The following is a 24,852-nucleotide window of genomic DNA, read 5'->3' as shown; positions in this document are numbered from 1 at the left end:
ATAATAATATCCTTACTTTAATCAACTAAAGACTAAAATACTTCTAACATATTAAATCAATGATCTCAAAGACCAAAACTTTTAATTCAGTCCAATAGATATGTTCCCACAGCCCTCCCAAACAATAATCCATTAGAGGAAGCACATTGATTTAACAGTTCAGATTGATCCATTACGTGGAAATATAGGGTGTAACATCAAGTGGAAAAATGATGATGGATGCACAACATTCCCTATTCAGCAAATTAAATTAGGATAATATTGGAACCTGTAATGTCAGTCTCTGAAATTATGCTTACAGAGAATAAACAAGGTTCATCATTTTCGTATTTACAAGAATAAATTAGTTTATATTTAAATAAAATGTCGATCAAAATCAGCTTTTAGAACATCTCCGTGCATGCTATGCTTTTGCAAATCGATGAGCAGCATCCATTAGATTCAATGTAACACGAGATTCACTTCATAACTAGTATTGATCATCATGAGGAAAGAAATTTGATATGATTTTCACTTATTAGAACCACCAAAATTCCACCAGATTGATGAGCTCTTGAACCGAATAGCACAAGAACCAGTGTCCATCATAGTGGTACTTGACTGTGTAATCACCTCCATAAATATGTGATGAGTTGCAAACCTACATTCTTTTGTTTCCTCTCCTCTCCACCTTTGCAAGATACTTAATGGAATGCCCAAATGCTGATCCTGTGACAATAGCATAAGCAATTGAGTAAAAAAAAAAAATTAATTGGAGACTTCCTTTTTCAAAAAAATGGAGAGGGAGAGAGAGAAGAGAGAAGAAAGAAAAAGAGAACATTTGCGCATTTTCCATTTCAACAACTTGACAGAAGACACTAATATACCCATATGCCAAAATGATCTGTCCTCAATCATCTAATTGTGTCCATTAAACTACATGTGAAACAAAGATCTAATTCTGATCATTCACACTCACAAGGAAAACCTAGACCAGACAAAGTTAAGCAAGGACTTCTCCGGATTTTCGTTTGAGGACTTTGTTTTTAAATGGGATAGCTTATGTAATTAGCAAGCTCTTGTTTTTGTCTTTCCTGTGTTTGCTTTCATTCTCGGAGGCTCTCTCGGCCCCCCTTTGTACTTTTGTTCTTTTGATATTAATAAAATCTTTATACTTATAAAAAAAAAACAAAAAAAAAATTCCAAATTTGACATAAATTTCAATAAAATGACAAGAATATTGTTTAAGTGTGGGATTCCCATAAGAAATGTCAAACCATAGTGTAAGATATTCTTGGCAGAAATCCAATCTCTAATGAAAGGCTGCCACTTGACAAGTTGTGGCATAACAAAAGCTTTATCAGCTGTGGGGATCAGGTGTGGTGGTTCTTCTCAGTGAAAGATGCTTTTATCATTCTCAGTCAAAGAGATCACAGGGAATCTTATGGAATAAAGTGGACAAGTTTTAAACAAACTTATTGTTGCCTTCATAATAGTATTATGTACAAGTGTCTTCAAATGGTACACATTCCAATATACTACTATGTGTATCAACACAGACACATGCAGCACGCTCATGCACAATACACAAATTGCATGAGCTGATAAATTTGGGGGTCCAACTCAAAACCAATTGGCAATGAATGAGTGGAGAGGCCTAGGAGCTTATAAGGAGAGAGACAAGGCAATGAGTTTCCGATGTGGGACTAAACTCAAACTCAACACGCCCCCACACGTGTGGGCCGGATTGGGCCAAAGCACATGGAAATATGAACTGGGTGACATGGAGGGAGAAAGGCCCGCTCTGATACCATGATAAATTTGGGGGTCCAACTCAAAACCAATTGGCAATGAGTGGAGAGGCCCAGGAGCTTATAAGGAGAGAGACAAGGCAATGAGTGTCCGATGTGGGACTAAACTCAAACTCAACACGAGCAAGATAGATATACACATATGAATACAAAGAAGCTTACACATAGCCTGGTTGTACTTACCTTCCTGATCCTGAAAGATGCCCTACTCATGGAAAATCATACTGTGCCCTCCTTCCATCTCCTCTCGGCAGCTAGGGCAGCAGCAACAGCAGGAGGTAAATGCATTAAACTTCCAATTGGATTGCTTTCATTTTCCATTGGCATAGCAGGCGCTGCGGAAGAAAACAAGGACTCAACATCTTTGAGCGTTAAAACTGGCTGATCTTGATTCTTGGTGTTTCCACTGATGATTGTGTTGGTGGTCCTGCTTCTATTCAGTTTGTAAATGCTTTCTTCAACAGTATCTTTTACCTACCATTGGAAAAAGATGATAATCAATCACAAAAGAAGTTCATGCATGCATAATTTGCAATTCAACCAACCTCTTAACACTTGCAACAGAAAAAGAGAGAAGAACAAAAAACAAGTAGTGATGAAAAACTTGAAATTTATTAATTGGCTCAGAAGACATTGAAAAGCTTGGTCCGAAGGTGTTCCAAGCAGAAAATTCTGTAAAAGGTCCTCCAAGAGAATATTCAATTTACAAGACATTATGTAACTCAATGCCATTTTTAATCGAATCAGGAAGCTTGTGATTGGCTTGGAGTTGAATCACGAAATCAGATGGCCTCTTTCTCAGTCAAGACTGATTTTTGAACATTGAAAAAAAAAAAGACTCGTCTTTCAATGATCTGGGCCTCAAAAGTATGGCATAGAGTTAAAAGACTAGTCTGGAATTGCTGTTAAGATGATGAGAAGGTTAATGTTGTACTGTGAACTAATGGATCTATATTGTACGCATATTGCACAAGCTCAACAATGCTGACTAGCCAATGATGGATCCTACAATAGAATGCCTTACAGATCAAATATGATTTGCATTCAGAAGATTCTATCCATGTGTTTTGTTTCAGTTCTCCAACCAGTGTAAGAATTTATGGGTAAGTCCAAAAAACACCCATTTATCAAATGGCCAGGAATCACCCAATGGGGATTGACTCCAGGCCTAGGGTCTCTCCTACGCGGAAACCACCAAATAAGACTGTCAGGACCCTACATGTACTTTCTCAAGAAAGAGATATATAGAATAGGTAAATATAACTCCAATCCTCAAGTGAGAATGATTATATTCTTAGAGACCAGATATAACCATTTTACTTACTATAAAACGATGAACAAGTGTCATTTTTTCCTGTCCAATTCGGTGGACCCTGTTAATTGCTTGTGCTTCTGCAGCAGGATTGAGAAGTGGCTCTATAAGAATGACGTGTTGTGCTTCTAAGAGATTAAGACCATTGGCTCCATGTCGAATTAAGAGTAATAGCACTTGAAAGGATTTCGTTTCTGGTTGAAGAGTCCCATTTGCAGTGGTTTTCTGTCCTTTGAACTGTGTGACTGCAACATGTGATTTCCTGTTGTTTCAATACCCAGATCAATTTCAGAAAAGAACTAACACATAAATCAGCTTAACCATCCAAAAAATAGAGATTTTAGGGACCTTCAAACAATGTTCCACATGACTTTCATATACTAGATGGTTAGGGCCATCTGATTAGACTAATTTGTGGTTCTGAGATCTTTTAAGTGGGGTCCAACAATGTGTTGCCCCTGCTGACAACCTTTGTGGTAGGATAGGATGATTAAGCACAACTGGAGGAACTATTCAACAGAAGCAAGACTTTATGTGTCTCAAATTCTCTCAATCGTACACTCCGGATATTAAATCAAGAACTCAAACTCAAATAGTTTCATGGAAGAAATAAATTGAGATTTGTAAGGCTCATTAAGACTTAAACCCCTTATAGTTAGGAATTCTTAATCCTGCACTCCAAAAATTGAAACAAAAAATTAAATCCAATTTAAAAAAGAAAAAAAATGGATAAATGGATTATCCTCTAGAACACTTTCTTGAACAAGCAAAAAACTATTCTTTTTTTTTTTAATAGATAACAAGAAAAAACTCTGAAAGTTGAGTAGATTTGACAAATCAATTCATCTCGAGGCAAGTTTAACTCCAAGTTGAGTATTGCGTTACCATACCAAGGCTCAAGCTTAGTAGGAGATGCTTCTTAATTTAAAACTTCAGCCACATTTAGTCTGAAGCAACATGACACACTTTAAGAAGAGATATATCAAGTTAACCAATATGATTGAAAACATGACCATCTGGACCCACAAGACCTCATATCTAAAGAAATAGGATTTATTTATATTTCCACGGCAGATTAACTGAGTGTGAGCCCAAAATGCAACTTGAAAATGTTACAATGGAAATTTTTCTTGAAAATATATGGAATAGGAAGTTCAGCTAAGTGAAATCCAAGCCAGAGGGAAATTGCAGCTGAGTCATAAAACTTGAGGGTGCCAGCTCATTAAGTTGGTAAGTGGTAACCCAGGTTCAAACCCCCCTTCACACACTAGCCACTAACCATATACTCTTTTGTTTATCAAAATAGAGGATTCTAAACCAATAGCTTCAGCCTCAGAAGACCATATTTCCAAACCTCTACTAGGTGGCTCCGGCGAGTTCCATGTTGAAAAAAGTTTCTTAAATATGCTACAGGCTACACATTATATGCACAGTACAAGTGGAGCACATACAAGAGTCTGGCAGCCAGTATTTGATGAGTCCCACCTAAATGATATTTCAAGAGCCAAAAATCAACCCAACTGGATGATAGTAACTACAAGATTCTCTTTGGATCTTTCAGCTTTCACCAAGCTTCTTTGGCAATCCAAAAGAATGTGATACATGGCTGGGATTCTCTAACTGGGAACCATTTCGGTGTATGATATCTCCTACACAAGGCCTAAATTGGTGGTTTCTATCCCATGCAGGTGTGCAAATATATATCATCCTGTCAACAAATTTTCCTTACGTCCAACCAACAGGTGCCAGGAAATCAGGGATATTATTCCTAAAATAGGCAGTTCTTGAGCTCATCAGACATCTGGGAATGCCAATGGACGGCCACTTAACGATGCTCGATTGGAAAAGGAACAGATTATCCCGGTTTGAAGACTATCTGTTTCAGTTCCAGGAACGAAACCAACATGAACCAGAACCTTTGGACTATATTAACTTCAGGTAATAGGTGTATTGGCACCTGAAGCAAATTGGAGCTGGAACCAGCATAAGTAACAGTAGCAAGGAAGTTAGGTTTCTCCTAAGAAAGCTTTTTTTTTTTTTTAAACATTTTGTAATCCAATAGGTATACAATATCTGATAGGGAACTGGGATATTTGTCGTTTCCTGTCCTTGGCGCATCCAATACAAGGACCAAAACTGTTGAACATAAAAACGTTTTGGTTTCAGATACATTGATACCTGAACAGGAACCAACCCATTGACATTCCCACAGACACCACAGAAGCAGCACAGATTGATTTACCAGAATCGACTCTTCACTAGACATACATACCTGCCTCCTTTCATTCTGATATAACTGATATGATTAGCAGACAAAGCATGCTCCAACACGTCAAGAACATCATTCCAACTTGAGAAGACAAGAACTTTTGCTTTTGAGTCAGTAGCCTTGATCCACAGGATTCTCCTCGTGACTGCTTCAATCTTCATTACATATGAACAAAATCCAGTGTAGAAAGTTTAAGACTACTTTATCAAATATTATAATAACTTAACTCACAAGTAAACTTAAGACAAAAGAAGGAAAGTTGTAGCCAAAGCTGGACAGCACATGATGGATCTAGTAAAAGGTACTGTCAAGACCACTAAATTCAAGACTTTTATGAAGACTATAGTTTAGGAACCAACATGAAATATCACTTCAAACGTGTGTGTGTGTGTATTTCTATATGTATGTATATAAAAGTTGCTGTTCATTTCAATCAAACTTATCATTTTCAGTGATAAGTTAAATAAAAGGTTCAAATGGGAAGACAAACCTTCGTTCCATATGAACCTTCAACATCTATAGAAGCTTCAGTCTTTTCATGACCCTGGAATGTACTTGGCATAACAGAATTATAGGCTTTGTTTTGTCTATCATCAGCATAGGCAATATTCCCAACACATGTATGTTGTCGACACGTTGGGCACATAACCCATTTATCTCGAGACTTTCCATGAGAAAAAAATCTCTTCTCTGTCAATGCAACCAAACCTGCAGTGCAGTAATTAGAGATCATCAGAATGAAGAAGAGGGTACAATCCCTTCTTGTCAACAAGTAATTGTTAGTATAAAAGTGGGGCCGATCTAGTGCCCTAGTGGTTAATGACGTGAAGGTTACAAAATTAATGTCACGTGTTAAATTCCACTTCACCCAATTATGCATACATGTATATTTGTATTATTTTTTAAGGGGAGATAGAGTATTGCCACATGGTGTAAGGATGGTCTAAAACAGCATTGCAATACGCATGCTGCACACACAAGGCAGTTTTCATCACTTCAAGGATCCTGCCTAGGATATTTCCTGCAGCTAACCTAAAATTGAGCAAGACTAACTCATAGACTTAAATTTTCATCCTCCATTGTATTTCTTCGGCTCATCCATAAGAATGAGATAGATTGGATGTCCAAATTTTAAAAACTAATCCCCACTATTACTACAACCAAGGTTGGTGGGTCTCATTGAATGCTAGGTCATACAACCCTGACAAGGTTGCTGCTACTAGTCCTTCACGGTCTATAAAATGGATACCTAGTTTCAAGTACTTGGCATTTGGGATTAGCAACAAAAGATAGATAAGTGATTTTAATGTGTTCAAGGAACTTACATCTACAGCAAGTAACATGCCCACACTGAAATACCATCTTCTCGTTGCTGAGACTTTCATGACAAACTGGGCAGGTTTCATCATCAGCCGTAGACATGTATTCACCTTGCTCTCTCATAAGAGAAGCAGCTGATGAGTTATCTGTATCTATGTCCATGGATGAATCAGGTGCGTCCACCGGTGCTTTTTGTTTAGAAAGAACCAGTCCCTGGAAAGAATTTGTTGTAAGTACTCCGGATGCACCAAAATAAGTTCATACATATTAAGAACTATTTTGAGAAACTAACTACATAAAAGGTAAGCTTAAGGTTTCCCCAAGGTAGATCATAAAGGTCTATTCAAAACATCCAAATGCACGATGGACCATCACTTAAGGAGATCTCCCTACACTAGACATCACCCAACCATATGATCCAAATCATCCAATCTACAAAGAAAAAAGTTTGAATAGTTAAAAGAAACACAGATAACTTTCCATGAATAGACTTCAGATTTTACACTCATTCTTGGATAGATCTTTGTCTCATGAAATCTCCTATGATCAGCCTACTGAATGGTGGATTCCACCCTCCCATATGTGCCCCCAGCTGACCGTAAAAAAAAATACTAATAAGAAATTCAAAAAAAAAAAAGAGAGATAATGGTCGAGACAAGAGTCCTTAAGACAAATCGCTACAGAAGTGGCCAATATTTCGCACTGATTATTAGGTACAACCATTTGGTAGTCATCCTCTGAGTACCTTAGCAATCCTCATTATGCAACAACTAACAATGGTAGTATCTTGAAGAAAGTTCAAAGTATACAATAAAAGTTGAGAAAGAATACATATTAGTACCTTTAAATAACGAAGTTGCCCTTTAATACGTGATAACTGGGATAAGGACATAAAATTTTCACTAGAGAATTGCACATTAGCTGTAACTAGTTCTTCTGAACTTAATGCGTCGATAGAAGTATCATTCTTGGTATCTCTTAGGCGTAACCGTGATGTTGCCATCTTAATTTCATCATGAGCACACAGAATTTGCGCTTGAGCAGTTGCCAAGGATCTTGTTTGCACATACTCCTTGCGCATAGCCTGAACCAAAATAAGCAGATTTCGAAAGAGACGTCAAGCATGCAATCTAGAAATATGAAATAAATAACTATGATTACACAATTAAAATGGATGATCAAATACAAAAAGGTAAGTACAAAGAAATTATGTAGAGTAACATAGTCTCAATATTTGACATAATTCAGTTATATATATAATAATTAGCAAAGAGGATTATGACAATAAAAGCAATAGTGCATAACACCCCACAATACAGAAAGAGCACAGGGAAAGTTATACCTCAAAAAGAAGTAGCTGCTTTGCAGCTGCTGACATACCCTCTTTCCCTAGCAGTGCTTTGGCGTAACTCTTCATAACCCCAAGGACTATCTCCAATTCTGAAGGAGATCTTGAAACCTTTCACAGATATGTGAACAATATCACCACAAGGAAAATGACCAACTAGAACGAAGTTTGTCATATAATCTTTGTTTTGATTGTCAGTTAGTTAAGATAAAATAGAAACTAGAGATTCTTGGAAGCAATAATATGGCATTAAACTCAAATCAGATTACAGAAAGATTATTTCACGATGTAAGCATGATTCTAACAGCACATTAGCACACAAATGATTGGAGATTCTTCTGTGACTTCTGGTTCATGCCGGTTATTCAAATGTTGTATTGGCCACAATCCATTGTCTAGCATCAATATACAATGAGAAGAGTAATGAATCAAATTTTTTGACAAGAGAGAGCATTCAGGGCGCTATTTAAAATGCATGAGACTCTTGATGCTTCTACATCACGAATGTGACAGTTAAAAAATGAAGTCCCTCCATCAAATGAACATGTTGTGGGACATTTCAAATGTCCAATATTAGGGTGGCTAAACATTTGAGCACTCTGGATCACCAATTATATTGATATCGTCCAATGCGTGTATGGAGTTCAGAACCTAAATTAAATGTTTAGGCTAATTTGGCCCTACTTTCGTTCCTTTTCTGATAAATACGAGGTGCTTCAAATGCAGGATGCTCAAATATCTATAAGCCCAAGGTTGTCAAAAAAAATTGTTCAAAACATCAACAATATGAACAATTAGAGTCATTTAATCTGGTTTTTGGTGTAGGAGATTTCCAAAGTGAGACCCCCCCTATATTCACCCAATATGTACACTTATGCTGTTGTAGTGACTGCTCTTTGGGTCTGCACTTAGCTACACTAGATTTTATCACACATATTAAATGACACATGTAAATTGAAACTAACCCTTGACAAATAGAAAATTGGATGGGGGTAAGGAACTAACCACAACTTTTGCCCTGACATCCCTCTGTTTTTTATTCTCTTCATTGCTAACAATGGATGAAGTTGAGTCTTTATTGGGATGTGATAAAGACCAATAGAAACGATTCAACGCAGACCTCTTCTTTTGCAAGTCAACCGCCTCCTCAGCTGATGCAATCACCTCTCCATCACCTCCTTTTGTAAGACGAAATAGCCTAGCCTCATATACCTGAAGAAAGAAGGGTGATAAATTAAAAAAAAAAAAAAAAATAAAAACAAGAATTCAAAATCATTTGGTAGTCAAATATCTAGAGTTAAAAACAAATCAAGTAGCTGACCTGAAATAACTCATCCAGTTCACAGAGAACACAGATAGGACCGTCACCATTATTTTGGCAATTTCGACAATATCTCACACGCACAACATCTTCATCCCTTGGTTTCTCCATTGTCTTGTCAATTTCCAAAATTAGATCCAGTAACGCTTGTCTAGAGGTTTCCAATGTATCCAGACTAGCCTGGATTAAATACTTCAGACCACTTACACTTCGAAACCTGGATTAAGACCCAGACACAAAGTAGACACATGCTTACACAAAAATAAAATCCATTCATTGTTATAAGAGGTCATTTCTACCACAAGTGAAGGCAAGAATCTTTTTATGTATGAGGATCTCTAAAATAGGGTCGGCTTTTCCCACTGTACGCTAATTTATTAGTTACACTCAGCTAAATCTACTCACATTTATAAAGTCATTGCAGAGCTTTATAGTGCACGGAAATACTTTCCTTTAATAATCTCATATAATTCTTTCCATTTTTTTTAAATAAAAAATCATCTGATTTATGTATAACAAAAATATTTTATACTAATACAGTTGTATGGACGTGTCTAGATTGGTCTTCTCAAGGTTGCTCTATCAGACAACAACGTCCATGTTAAATACCAATTCATGTGACCATTCATTCTTACAAATTACACAAGCAACCAAAAAATGAGAACTAACAACTAACCTTGAAGCAATTCTCGATGACTTGGAACTGTTCAAAGTTCCAGAAACAGCCTCACTAACTTTTCTAATCAATTCATTTGAGGAATCATTGTTCTGCTCTACATGATCAAGGGTTTCCAACCACCAATTTATATGCTGATTTTTTTGCTCATTAAGCGCATTACATACCTGCAGGGGCATGAAAAACATTGTAGACACCAACTAAAAATTGTCAAAAATAATTGAAAATAATTTCAGGATGAAACTAGAAATGACAAATCACAGGACAACAAAATAAGGATGTAGATTTGTCAGTCAACTGAAACTTGACGAACGACAAATTGAGTCAGTTATTGATGAGATTATTGGTTAATGTTCATGACTCTTCAATTCAGAAAGCAACTATAAAAGAAAAAAACACAGGACGACAAAATAAGGCTGTAGATTTTTCAGTCAAATGAAACTTGAGGATGAAAACTTAATTCAGTCACTGGAGAAATTATTTATTCATTTTCATGACTATATTCAATTCAATTATAGAGTAGTAGAGCTTCAATTAAAGAAAAACATGGTGAGAAGTGAGAACCACCTATGCACATACTATATACAGCATATTAATCATATGATAAACTGAAAAAGCCAATTAAAAAAAAAAAAAAAAAAAGTCATATGTGAGTAACAACTTAGAGCATTAAAACATTTAAGAAGTCAACAAGTTCATTTTACAGGTTATTTTTGACATTACATACATCCCCAATTGCAAATGATCTGAGTACTCAACATTTTGGCATGGCAAGCAATATCCATTTTCCAAATATCAATCTTTTTTTCCAAATGATCAGAACACTCAACGTTTTAGCATGGGTATTTCTGTCTCCAGAGTAGGATCTACAGCTCAAATAAAAGTCATGAAACAAGTAGCTGGCAAATCAAAGAACTGGCTCAATTCATGGAGGGGAGGAACAATTCGATGTTCTATTTACTAGGCTTCTTCTCTTGCTTCCAAGAAGGTGCTCTGCTCACTAATGAATGGAAGGAACGAAAGAAATGTGTTCCGACTTCCGACATCAGACATATTGAAGAGTCCCAATGAACCACTAGATAAGAGGATTTTATCAAACTATAAATAGATTGGAAGAGGCTTTTATTCTGATAAAAAAGAAGATGCTTGTGCATGGATATAGACCCCTAAAGGGCACTTCTTCATTCAATCCTTGCATTTCACTTTATGGAAGCTACCTAGGACAAAGATTTTTTAAATGGTCATCTGACACGGTCTTTTAAATGAAATCACCAGTGATTAATATCAATAGTGTTTTGATCTACAACAAAAAGATGACGAAAAAAGAGGTCCAGGATATCTCAATCCCACGGTGCCTACAAACAGTCGTTAGATTAGGTGTAACAGTAGTGAAAAGATTTGGGGGCACTTAAATCATTATTAGAAAAATATTTAAGTCAGTTCAGATGGACGGTTGATATTTGTCTTAAGTCCTACGTTAGGTTCTAGAGTTTTATTTACATATATGTTATGAGAGCATTTAAGGGAGATTTTTTAATTATTAATGAAGTTTTGCCTTTGGATTCATTTTGTTCATCTAGGATTGCTTGGATTAGCAACCCTGCATGAAATTTTTCCTAGATTTACCCATCAAAAAGGTTTTTCCTAGTTTTTTCCCCTAAGAAATATTTGTTTCAACGGTGATCCAGGTTATTTTCCTTACATCTCTATTTCATTGTTCTAGCTAGATAGCATCGGTCCCCCTAGCATCAAGTGATATCAGAACTAGTTCTTGCCACAGATTAGAGAGCATATTCAACGGTGTAGGTTACGAACTGATCAAAGTCAGATGTGCAATTTAATACGTGAGCTTAGGCAATCTCAAGTTTTAGAAGTGAACATGGTAGAAGATTTTTTTTTTTAATAAGAAAATATGGTTGAAGATGGACACATTTGCAATTTAATGTGTGAGCTTAGGAAATGTCAGATTTCAAGGGAGATGCTACATACTCTCAGGAATGCAAATAATTGTATTTGAAATACATGGAACATGGTAAACATGCTATTAAATCAAGATTAAAGAGAAACATACCTGCATATATGAATTTCTAAATTCTTGCTGAGCCAAGGATAGCTTGGAAATGAATACAGACAAGTACTTCTGTCTAATATTTTCACATGTTGTTCTCAAACAACCATCATTAAGGGATCTTGATGATACTTGGGGCCGAGTATCATATTCCGTACCCTTTTCCCCCTTTGCACCAACCACTAATTGTTCAGAAGTAAAATCAATTAGTTTCTCCTGATGTTCTAGATTCCCATCCTCGACAGTTGAATCTGAAGTGCTCCCCTTGTTAATCTTCCGTCTCTTCACATAGTATTGATCAAACTTGTCAGCTCCAGACAATCTGAAGGCTTTTTCTTCAGGGTTTTCAGGGAATTGTCCTACCATTGACTGGCATTTTTGTGAATAATTTGATGTAACTGGGAGTATCTCAGCCAGATTATGATGAATGTGAAGATTCAACAAAGGGTCCAAGCGAAAATCATCTGAGTGCTCTTCAGCTAAATTCAGTGCTTCTTTGTACAGTGATGCCGCTCGACAAAAATCCTGCTCAATCATAGCTATCCCTGCAAGCCCATTCAATGCAACAACTGATTTCCTGAGAGCTTCCTCTCCTTCTACCTTGGTTTTACCTACGAGAACCTACACAAACAACAAAACGAAAAGAACCAATTGATATAGGTACACAGCTAGGATCTGCAAAGTTCTTCTGTGAAACTCACTCCTAAAATATCCTCCATGGTCATTGGAGACTGTTGCATAGAACGCAATCCAGAACTCCCTACTTGAGGATGGCAGCAGGCTTGGCGCAGCTTCAAGAGTGAGTGCAGCAATTTTGAGGCCTCGTTATGGGTAAGAATATGATCACATGAAGCATCCAATGATTCAGAACCTGGATAGGAATAGGCATGGTAAGAAATTAAATGAACTGACCAATTTTTCTTTAGTAATTAAAATTAGCATGAAAATTATGTATTACCTTGGACTTTCCTTTTATGAATATCATCCTTAAAACTTGCAATAACTTCACGGGCATAACTCACACAAGTTTCATGTTGCCTCTGGTAAAAGTGTGCCTCAACTGGTGAGAAAGAAAGTCGGGACACCCACTCCTCCTGTGGGGGCAGCTGTAACTCGTCTGCCACATGTACTTTAGATGAACGCCACATTAGTTGCTTAAAGAACTTGTGTGCAAATTCCATAGCTCCCGGTTCCCTTCTCTGAAAAGGGAAGGGGGGGAAATTAGGAAATAGGGGTAAAATCAAGGAAAGTAGGATCCACAAGCAGCTTCAATGAATACAAAAGGGTAGGAATAGCCAGGCTATGTTTCTAGAGAAAATCTGAAAAAATACTATCTATGAAGAATCTAAATATAAATCCTAGGATGTAGAGCAAGAATTAAATGTAGGCCTGCGGCAGGCGTATTTGCACTGAAAATATGAAGTTTAGCATTCATAAGAACAGAGGACAAGTGCTTTTAAAAGTGTGACAGGCATAAGCCTCGAGGTGCACCCAGTTGAGAACAAGGAAGCTCTTTCCTGACAGCCAAGGATCAGTGTCTGCAGAATTTAACTCTTTGATTTCAGATTATTTTTTTCTACCCTTCAAATTCTTCTCCAAACTATTGTAAGCCGTTTTACAAAATCATGCCTCAAAATGCCTGAGGTCAAGTGCAAGGATCGAGCCTGGTATTTTTATTTTATTTTTATAAATAAAAAATTCATTAGGGAAAAGATGGTTGAGATGACCAGCTACAAGAACAAAGAAATACAAAAACAAGAGCAACTAAGGGTCAGCTATACAACAAAACCAATCCTATCTACCCACAAAATCTCCGAAGGATTCTTTGAAGACCTTGCACCAATAAAACAAAATAATCATAATTGACATAATCAACTAGTTTCCCTTTGAAGAAGCGACGGTTACGTTCCAGATTCCCCAACAAACCGCAAAGGGAGCAATACTGCAAAGCAATCTCTTTGACCATTTGAAAGAGAAACCCCACCTTGCCCAAGGCTGTGATAAATTTGGGGGTCCAATTCAGAACCAATTGGCTATGAGTGGAGAGGCCCAGGAGCTTATAAGGAGACAAACAAGGCAATTTGCGTCTGATGTGGGACTAAACTCAACACGCCCCCACCCGTGTGGTCCAGATTGAGCCAAAGCGCGTGGAGATATGAACTGGGTGATGTGGAGGAGAGAAAGACCCGCTCTGATACTATGATAAATTTGGCAGTCCAACTCAGAACCAATTGGCTATGAGTGGAAAGGCCCAGGAGCTTATAAGGAGAGAGACTAAGGCAATTTGTGTCCGATGTGGGACTAAACTCAACAGGCTGAAGTTGATTTATTTATTTGATCTCACTTCTTAACCAACCCCAATCTTTGGGATAAGGTTTTATTGTTGTTATCACTTCTTTCTGCAAAATAACCCCTCCCCCCAACCTTTGGAATAAGGCTTTATTGTTGTTCTCACTTATTTCCACAAGGTACCCCAAAGCTAACTTTATTGCCCTACTTTTCCCATTTAGGAGATACGTTCATAGTGATCAAATTTCCCATCCAACTTTGTTTAGTTGCTTCGTACAAATTCCTAGAATCCATTAAATATTAAACAAAGTATTACATGACCTTTGGTGTAACAACTTGTAAAACTATTACTAGGATCTCATTTTTCCAGTTTATAAAAATGTAAAAATAGCTCCAATAAGAGAAAGTGGGCTAAAATGGTTTAGGCATGTTCAATGAAGGCTGATTACAACCCCAATTAGAAGAAACATTCTAGTTGAAGGTCTTAAAAGAGCAAGAGGAAGACCCAAAGGAACGTGGATGGAGAAAGTGGAAGCAAATATGAACTCGCTCTCAATAGCAGAAGACTTGACTTCAAAATTATCAAAAGCTAAGGTAAATCATCAAAAAGATGACAAGATTATTTGTTCTTTTCTCATTGATTATATTTGATTCTTTCATTTTCTTTTTATTTATCCAAAAAAATAAGTTCTTTTCTAAAATTGTTATAATATAAAAATTATTATGCCTCACCTCTTAAGAGGGATACCACCTTGTATATGCCTTGAGTTCCTTAAAACACTAATTTTTTTTTTTTTTTTTTTTTTTATCAGTAAAAATATCATCTCATTAAGGCAGTCAAGAAGACCAACGAAAAGAAACAATACAAAGGGGACACTCAAGAAAACTCAATTCTACAAACTTAAAACACAAATTATACACATGTACGTCATTTGTATTAAATTCACCGAACATTCAACTAAATAGATAACATTGTAAACCAGACCTGGAACCAAGCAAAAGCTTAAGTTTGCAAGGTTAAAACCTACTATAGAAACAAGTAATAAAAATATATCACACACATTTACAAAAAACCACTTTGCAAGTAGTTGTAAGAAGACCGGGGGGGTAAGACATAAAATAATTCTATATTACCTCATATGGATCCCGAATAACTTCAAGCCACCACCTATGGACTTCGAAAGGACTTGCATTGAGGAATCTCAAAAGTCCATACAAGTCTTCAAGCCTACGTTGTATGGGAGTCCCTGTAATACACCAACGATACTTAGCATGTAGACGCAATGCCATTTCTGGCGCAGCAGCTCCATTACTCTCTACCATTTGAGCCTCATCCAAACAAATCCTCAACCAGAATATTCTAGTAAGCAAAGTTGGAATGACCGGATACCTACAAAAAATTGACAACTCTTAAGGGAAAATCATTTACATAGAAATATTTTGGATAGTCCACTTAAAGAAACACCCCAATTTGCAAGTGGCCCAAAATAAAACTTGAACAAAATCATTTAAGCACAGCCTATCACATTTTAGACAAAGGTATGACTATAAAATAACGTACGTTCATTTTAACACCCCCCCCCCCCCCCCCCACACACACACACACACACACACCGCCAAAAAAGGAAAAAAAAAAAAAAAAGATCATGCAAGTGAACATGAAAATAATATTATTATGAAGTATCAAAGGAGATGCTTAATGACTTTTTTTGTATAGGCAACACTTAATGAGTAGACCATTCGCAAAAGTTGATTGAAGGTCAATCAAGCTCCCATTGTTGGAGTCAAAAAAAAAAACAAAAAACAAAACAAAACAAAATAGAAGAAGAAGAAATCAGTGTAATACTTAAAGACTACAAATAGTACGATTGAAGGCTTAAAAAACTACTTCAAGGCAAACAGAATGATCAAATGACAGTAAGTGTTCAGGGAACAGCAAGATTACAAAAATCTTACAAAGATTTTGAAGAAGCTTCTCCAATTGAATGATGTGCATTTTGGAGCAATCATGCATTGGGAATTTGAAAACATAACAAGAAAGGTACTATAAATGTAAACAGCTCAAATATAAATGTTGCTGCTACAAAAAACTCCTTAAGTGCCTGTTGAAAGCAACATCCCATAGTATTTGTAGCTTATATACTGAAGTAATTATCCATTTTTAAACTAGAACCACCAAAACATTTGTGGTTATTGAAACAAAAATCCAGGTCAGAAGTTTAAAAAAGAAAAAAAGGAATTCTGTGAAGGAACCTCTTCTTGAATCTCATTAAGCGGCGATCTCCTTCATGCCTATCAACATCGTGAGATAGGTCCTCTTTCAAAACATCATACGTTGTTAAGACAATATCAACATCAATAAGTTCGTTAATATCCATTGCAGATGTGGCTGAAAGGGAAGCTTTTCCTACACCTTCGTAAACACAAATTCTGAGAGAACCTGGTCTTGTATGACTAGGATAAAAAACATAATAAGTAAGCTCCATCTGCAAAATGTGATGTTTCAATTGTAATAGCAAAAAAACAAAACAATTTCTCAGTGTGCAATAATTTGAGTAGTGTGCTTTGGTTGAAAATATCATTTGAACAATTTCCTATTTGAAATTGGGAAACAGTACAAGCAACCAACCTTGGCGGAAAAACAAATAAATATTAAATGAAAATGTGATGCCACCAAGGAGTGACGGAAATGTCTCGTCTAATCTTTTCCAAGACTGTCCATAGCCAGAAATCGAGTTTCTCGTTAATGTTTCCTTCAGAGATGAGTATCATTTAGGGCCTGCTTCTATGGCACTTGGTTACATAAAGTTGGAGTGGGTCCGACAGGGACTCGGGTGTAGTGGTATGGAAGTTACTTTTGCAAGCCATTTTTACTACAATTATCTTAAGAAGTGGGAGCAGGAGCAACATAAGGAATGGAAGCGACACCCAGGTAGAAGTTTCCTGCAACTAAGTAGATAAATTTCCATTTTTGTCAATTAGTTACAATTAAAGGAAGAAAAAGAAATGTTCTCACCATTTCTCTTAAGCTTATTTGAAGGAAGTTTTTAAATTTAGCTGCCATTCCTATCATGAATTCTCATCCAGGCTCCCATTTCAAGAGTCCATCTATCAATTGCTTGCGGCTTTTAATTTGTACTATTTGTAGTTCTTTATTATATTAGGAGCCTAGATACATTAGAAATACATCTGCACTAAAACAGTTAGAAAGATGTAGAGTTATTGTATTTTTATTAAATTAAAATGTCATATTTTGTAAATTCTATGTGATATTTCACATTATATTCCTAGTAGCTCTGAATTCCCGACTCTCTTCAAACCACAGCTTTTACTCTGTTGCTCCCACTAACTAAAACTAAGATCCTAAGCATCAGATAAATTTCTCAGATAACACGGGATCCTAAGTTTTGGTAAATCGAGCTATTTTTGGTAGCTGGACTTGAATGTTCATGACCATATACATATAGAAAATTCTAAAAAGAAGGATAGCCAAAAAGAACAGCATAATGAATTTAATGCACTTAAAAAAGATGCTATTATTTGCTGAGTAACAAAGATGGTAGGAGAAAACGTAAAGATCATACCGGATGATTTCAGAGTGCCATTGGTGTAATATTGAAGATGGACACACTATAAGAGTTGCACCCGTGGTAACTGGAGAGTGAGCAGCTTGGATCAATTCCAAGCACAGCGAACAATTATGATTTCCATCCACCTCAATTATGTTATTAGCATCTTTCTTTTTCAAGTGTTTCCATAACTTTACAGACGAATCATTTTTTTGACTTCTTCTCATGGAAGCTTTTTGAGATTCTGAAGATTTTCCAGCCGGTGAGTAACCAACACAATCTGCGTGTTGCCAAGCATCACAAATATCACACTGTACCCATAATCCTTTATATTTGGGGCTTTCAGTCACAGCCCCACATATACACTCGACACGTTCTCTTTTCAGTCTTTTCGGGATATTTGTCTGACCTCCACTACCTTGGGTTTCATTGTCAGAAATGATACCGCCTTCAGATGTTGACTTACGGTGAGCAAAGATGCAAGCAAGCAGTTCAACAGTTTTACCCAGACCCATCTCATCTGAGATAATTAAATCATGTTGAATCATGGTTAAAGCAAATAAAGACATGTCAGATTAGACCAGGTTTACTACCTCAAACGAATGTAAGCAATACAGCACCATAAGAAAAGATAAAGCATCATACTAAGAATGTCAAAAACTTACATAAGTGTAAATGAGAAATTAAAAAGTTAAATTTCTGGTAAGATAAATCCAATTTCTGACTAGGGATTAATGATTTTATCATTTTGTGAAATCTCAAGAAGTGATGCAAGTTTTTATCTAAATAAACAATGAAGCTTACCAGCAAGGATCCCACCAGACACATATGACGATGATGATTCTGGGAGCAACGAAACATTTCCACTGGAATGAAATGTAACCAACATGAGTAAATGAAGATGGTAATACAGTTCCATGAAGCAAGTAAGAGATAATTTTTCTTTCAAAAAAAATCACCATAATTGCATGGAAATAAAATGTTGGGAAAAGCAAAGTTTAAGAACATGAAATCTATCTTGATAATAAAAAGGGAAAAAACCCTTACAATCCTTATGAAAAATATTATTTATCAAACAAAAAAAAAAATTCCCACGAAAATGTAATCAACATGATATTTACATTTGCAACGATGGTTAGTGAGAGGTTAAATATGGATGTTTCGGAGTAACAGCATTAGGTACACTCATGATATGGAGGCCACAGGATTATCAGAGAGAATCTGGATTTTCAATGATTTGGACCTCGCAAAAATGGGTCCCTTTTATTTTTTACAAGTAAAGGGTCCGGTTTTTGTGGAAGTAATTTCCAGAGATGACGTGATCAGGAAAATGTAAAATATCTGAATATTAAATTCCAAAAGCAAAATGAAGTGCTAGCCATTTGCCAACCAGAAAATTGTCAAAAGTACGGTGAAAATCATACCTGAATGGATTGTAGAACATTTTAGAATGTGTGTGAAGGAAATCCACAGGTACACAAAGAGGCCTATAGAACTGAATTTGATCCCTTTCTCCCCAATTCCCAAAGGCCCCTTTCTCTCTTTGAACCATCCAATAAGCTGCACGCCGCTGGTATGGTCTCAGTTCAGGAAGCAAGTCAGGAAGTTCGTCCTCCAGCATTGGCTCCCCTCTGTAAGCAAGACGTGATACTTGTGAGAGAAAAACAAGTATTTGCCGAATAAAAGGTTTAGTTCTATAAATACTAGAACTCACTTGGACGGCTTAATGGCTTCGTAGAATCCAGAAACATCAAACCTAGTATGCTTTCTTGCTAAAGAAACAGTGGCTCCCGTCTGCATATGTGGATCAAGCTCCATGACCTCGGAATTATTAATTCTATACTTTGTCTCCTGAGTCGTAACTTCAGGTCGCAACCAAGTCATGACACTCATCATACTCTTTTTCCATAGTTGCCTGGTGTTCTCCAAAAGTGACTCGCATGCATCAAAAGTACTCTTAAGTATCTCGACCCTCACCCTAAGAGTTGAAACATCCTCCAAAACTCTTGTTTCCATAATTGGCCTCACCATCAACATCTTCCGACTAACCAAATAAACAAGACCGGAAACGCCCTCATCCGGACCATCAAAACTCCCTGAAAAAATTATAGAGTCCATCACCTTATCCTCCAACTCACATTTATCTAACAACTCCAAAAAGATATCACTGTTGGGGATCACAGGCCAATGACCAAATCTAAGCTGATCCTCGTAGTCCTCTAGGTTGCGCAATCGAAACCGAAAAGAAAACTTAGAATCCTGATAACAATCCTCGGTCAACCCCGAAAACCCTTCTCTACACATCGAATCCGTGACAACAACTTCTGCAATGTCGAGGTGCTCGTCCGAAGTCCAATGACTCTTATCAATTTCCACGAATCGACTAGAATCACTAGCTTCTTCTTTAATTTGTGCATCTGTGGTTTCATTGCCATTAAAGTTCTCTGGTTTCCCCTCAGAACTACCAATGTTCACTAATATTCCTCCCGACCTGTGTGGTCGAGCCTGTTTCTTTCTACCCATCACTACATGCAAATTGAAAATGATATTAAAACTTATTCAGAATTCTAACAAATCCAAACATAAAATTTCAACTTTCAAAAGCTTCTCAAATATTGATTATAAGTAACGGAATTCGAATGAACCAACGAGATTTAAACTGAAAGTATGGTTTTCTTAAAAAAATAAAACAAAGGGGGGAAAGAAACAAAGATGACAACTGGATATTATCCATTGTAGACTGCACAACACTAAACTTCGCTCCAGACTTCCAAATTAGACATGAAAATGGTTACATGGAACTTGAAAGAGGAAGGTTGACTGAAGAATTGGGTTGGACTTAAAATAAGTAAATAAATAAATATAAATATATTTTCATAAACTGGGAAAGGCATCAGACCAGAGAGTGGGAAACTATTGAATGGCATGTATAAAGGTCGATGATTTAAGAACAAATATATGAATAATTTGATTCTAACCTGAAATTCGATAGATTTTTGTGATTTGTCTTCAAAGCTCAGGTTGGGAGAATTTGAGCATTCTATGTTGACTGGAATTTCAGAGAGAGAGAGAGAAAACGAGAGAGAGGTGTTATGGTTATGGATGTATTTTGTTCTTTTGCTCTCGAGGTTTTTTCGTGGCGTTTATAGGCTTCAGCTGCGAGGCCAGCGCCAAATATCCACGTATCCGGCGATCCAACGAACAGTATAGCTTGATTAACTTTTAAAAAACAAAAAACAAAAATATATACAAGGGTGGGATCTTATGGTTATAAGTTTTGGAATGGTAAATATTTTGTGAGTATGGTTGGAGGTTTCACTTAACTTATAAATCATGACGGGATTTCAAGTTTTAGAATGAACTAATTTTTTTTTTTTTTGTTATCGTGATCTCCTCACCATAGAGATTATATTCACAAAAAATTGGCCCATTCCAATTTTTACAAAATGGTCAGTCCAATGTTTTTATATTGTCACTCTATACATCCATTCACGAGTCAATGTTTTAGATCTCCTAATTCACATAATGATCAAGCATTTTAAGATAGAGGCATTCATTATATTATTTTCAATTTCATCATCTCAATTGTTATTGATATTCATTTCAATATCTTCCTCTACTTCTCTTTGTGTTTGTAATAAAAATAAAAAAAAGTATCTCAACTATACCATGGATGTCAATGATGAAAGAATACAGTTGGGGGCACCCATACATCTATACTAGAAAAATTATAGAAACACCATTGTAACTATGCATTTAAAGATAATATTGGCTATGGAGTCTATTTTGATTACAACCTAGAGAATTTATGTGTGTCCCCATAATAAATTATTGCAAAACCGACCCAAGCATCTGTAAGAGATACTCACCAAGGTATAAAAGAAACAATAACATCCAAGCTATTATCTCGAATACAATAAGATAAAGAATTCAAGGCGGTCTAAATTATAACTAAAGATGGAAATATTCACATTTAATACAATATCCATTAATACTTATTAGAACTAAACTAACAACGACATGCCCTAACTCACCAACCCCAAAATGAAAAAATCGATTCAACTCATCAATTAATGTATCAGGATATTTTTTTTTTATCAAACTCAAGTGCTAACATTAATAAGGCTTATGAGTAGAACCTGAGAACGTAGCCACTTGTTCTAACCAGCTTATGACCTACTCGACTTGTACACTTGGACAAGTCATGTGGTGACATGTGTCCAAACTCGAGGTTATAAAACTCATGCTCGAAGTAAGGAAAAGGGTTCAAAATTTTGAAAGGCGAAAGCAAGTTTAACACAAATCTTCTTTCTGAGATATAATGTTCATCGTCTTTTCTAAACTACCTAAATTCTAGATTTCTTCATTAGCATCATTCTAATTTTTAACTTGACTTTTGGATAATCATTGGCAAGTATCATACTCGGGCCTCGTCCTTCTTCATCCACATCACCAAAAGCTCGGATCTGACTTCACCACCTAGAGCAAAAACAAGGAAACATCAACTAGAGCAGAAGAGTCAATGGATCAAGATCTTCCAGACCTGATCAAAGAGCATTATGCATCTTGGTAAGTGGGGCCTAAAAAACCCTCCACATTGGTGATTCATATTTCTTGTAGTTGAAAATTATTGAAAAATATAATCTTTTGTAATTGACCAAATTGGAACTTTTCCCATCATACCAACATAAAATTAGTTGAAATACTAGTTGGCATTTGAAGGGAAATAAAAATATAAGAGGAGATTTTACATGGATATTTAAAATAATAATAAAAAAGGGAAATTTACTTAAAAGACCCTAGCGGATGGATTTATTTCTAAATAGTCCTTAAGTTTGGGCGTTAGCTTGGTAGGACATTTAGTAATTTTTTTATTTCGTAATGGTCCCTCGTTATTGGCGAACTCACCATTTTTTATTTATTGTTGAGTTTACCACTTTTTATTTATTGTCGAACTCACCGCTTTTTATTTATTGTTGAATTCACAATTTTTATTGTCGAACTCACCACTTTTTATTTATTGTCGAGTTAGGTCCTCACTCCTCATTTTGGGGATCTTTATCATTTTATTCATGGGACGCTTTACTTGCATTCACCTTATGTGCTCTATACACCCACTTTCTATTTGCGCTTTTTAAAATCCCTTCAATCTCTACACACCCATCATCCAAACCTAACGTTGTTTGTTTACTCTTTGTACTCACCACCCCCAATCTTTATTGCAATATTCAATAATCGTTACCTGGGCTATTGGATGAATTTTCATTTGATTTAATTTTTTATTATTATTTTAAAATCCCTAATAACCCCTATATCAAGAGTTGAAGTTTTCATGATAATTTACAGCCGACTTTGTTAGTTCTAAGCATAGTGCTTCTTATATCACAAAATCCTCGTTGAAACATTTGTTGAAACCTTCGTAAATGCAAATAAGAATGAGATAGTGACATGAAAGGCAGAGCAACAAATGAGGGTGGGATATAATGCTTTGTAATCATGAACTAACAAATTGAACCAAGCTTTTGTAATGTTTAAATGATGTTTTTTTTTTTCTTTAATTAAAATGGGATAAATAATTTAAGAATTACCAACTCTCTTATTTAAAAGACCGGCACTATATACACCCACTTAAATATTAAATGTCAATAATGTGTAATTACGTAAATACCTTTTGAGGTTTATTGTGTTTTACTACATACACCTACCTAGCACTCATCGAGCAAACACGAATTTTTCTTTATACTGATTCGAAGCATATCAAACTCTATAGAAAACATCCATATCCAAAATCCTATCAAAGTTCAATTGAATCCACATAACTAACTGATTTTTCTTCAGAGATTCATCAAACGATCATGTTTTGATTCATTTGTGGTGACATTATTCATTAAAATCTGATTTTTTTTTTAACCATTATTTGATATAATTAAGTATTTTGATAGAAGAAAGTGAGTTTTTATAATTTATTTTCATCATCTTTTGGTATTGGAATTATTATTTTTTCATCGTTTTGCAAATGAATCATGTTAAACATTGATTTTATCTTTATTGTTTGCATCAAATTGTTTTCCAAAATTACACTTATCAAATGCATTTTTTTCACATGGGATCCCTATGTAAAGAACTATTTGATATGTACCTACCACATGATAGTATATTTTTCAGCATGTTTCTATTGAATTCATCGTTCTTAGATCGATGGTTACATACCAAATAATTTCTTACATGAAACCCCATGTGAAAAGTATTCAATATGTTATTTATTGAAAAGTTCGATAGATTACAGTTTGTTTTAAAATAAGAGTCCCCTTAGATAAAAAGTAACTAGGAATAAAGTAATTTTAAGAGAAAAGAATTTTTAAAAAATAGAAAGTAATTTATTTTTCTTTTTTCTTTTAAAAAAATTAATATTTTTTACTTTTAAAAATTAATTTTCTAAAATGAATCGTTTCAACTTTTTAACATTAGAAAGTGTAAAAAATTACTTTTCTATATGTATTCAAACGAGCTGAAAATAAGTGGGTGAAAGTAACTTACAAGATGCTGCATACACCCACAAGTACAATGGGTGTGTATGCAGTAAGTGGGTGTATGAAAGATTATTATTATTCTATCACGTCACGTATCGCGTATGTTAAATTGGTGGATTTTTTATTCTAAAATTCCATATTTTGCCCTTGAAATTGCAGAGGATATGTGACATCTCAACTTTTCGTCGGATTTGCCGAGCATCGTCTCATCCCAACCGTTCATGTAATAGAGAGCCTCAGACGTCGTTTGACACAAATGTTTCTCCAGCCGTCCAGTGTCGTTACTTGCAACTTCAAACTATGCTGGTAGTATGCTGTGATTCATGATGCCACGTGGCATCCCGTCACTCACGCTTTAAG

At 35.8% G+C, this 24,852-nt stretch overlaps 1 protein-coding gene across 2 annotated transcripts; it reads right to left on the bottom strand.

Moving 5' to 3' along the window:
* Positions 1-236: 236 nt before the first annotated feature.
* LOC147399345 (RING-finger, DEAD-like helicase, PHD and SNF2 domain-containing protein) lies at positions 237-21,163 on the bottom strand. 2 transcript variants are annotated; one of them, XM_086444654.1, is made up of 21 exons: positions 20,941-21,163; positions 19,677-20,487; positions 19,387-19,593; positions 18,767-18,828; positions 17,978-18,482; positions 16,647-16,847; positions 15,528-15,783; positions 13,063-13,303; positions 12,806-12,975; positions 12,108-12,725; positions 10,037-10,203; positions 9,361-9,577; positions 9,045-9,251; positions 8,034-8,150; positions 7,533-7,775; positions 6,697-6,904; positions 5,862-6,079; positions 5,375-5,526; positions 3,115-3,364; positions 1,974-2,264; positions 237-708 (listed from the first exon to the last, which is right to left on the bottom strand). In XM_086444654.1, exons 2-20 carry the CDS (start codon positions 20,483-20,485, stop codon positions 2,010-2,012), a joined length of 5,103 nt encoding a protein of 1,700 aa, XP_086300780.1. In that variant the 5' UTR covers positions 20,486-20,487; positions 20,941-21,163; the 3' UTR covers positions 237-708; positions 1,974-2,009. The 2 variants fall into 2 exon arrangements, with proteins under 2 accessions (XP_086300780.1, XP_086300781.1); XM_086444655.1 differs by lacking the exon at positions 16,647-16,847.
* Positions 21,164-24,852: the final 3,689 nt, after the last annotated feature.

This window comes from Akebia trifoliata, chromosome 6 (genome assembly GCF_017979445.1).
Source record: "Akebia trifoliata isolate Shusen 1 chromosome 6, ASM1797944v1, whole genome shotgun sequence".
Lineage (NCBI taxonomy): Eukaryota > Viridiplantae > Streptophyta > Magnoliopsida > Ranunculales > Lardizabalaceae > Akebia > Akebia trifoliata.
This window is presented reverse-complemented; position numbering and strand designations above follow the sequence as displayed.

Bases quoted from the DNA above. Each gene is read 5' to 3' on its own strand.
- LOC147399345 (XM_086444654.1), bottom strand. From the start codon at position 20,485: ATGGGTAGAAAGAAACAGGCTCGACCACACAGGTCGGGAGGAATATTA. The intron at 13,304-15,527 runs GTAATATAGAAT...TTCCCTTTTCAG, and splicing joins TTATTCGGGATCCATATGAG to AGAAGGGAACCGGGAGCTAT. The intron at 12,726-12,805 runs GTGAGTTTCACA...TTGTTTGTGTAG, and splicing joins CCATGGAGGATATTTTAGGA to GTTCTCGTAGGTAAAACCAA.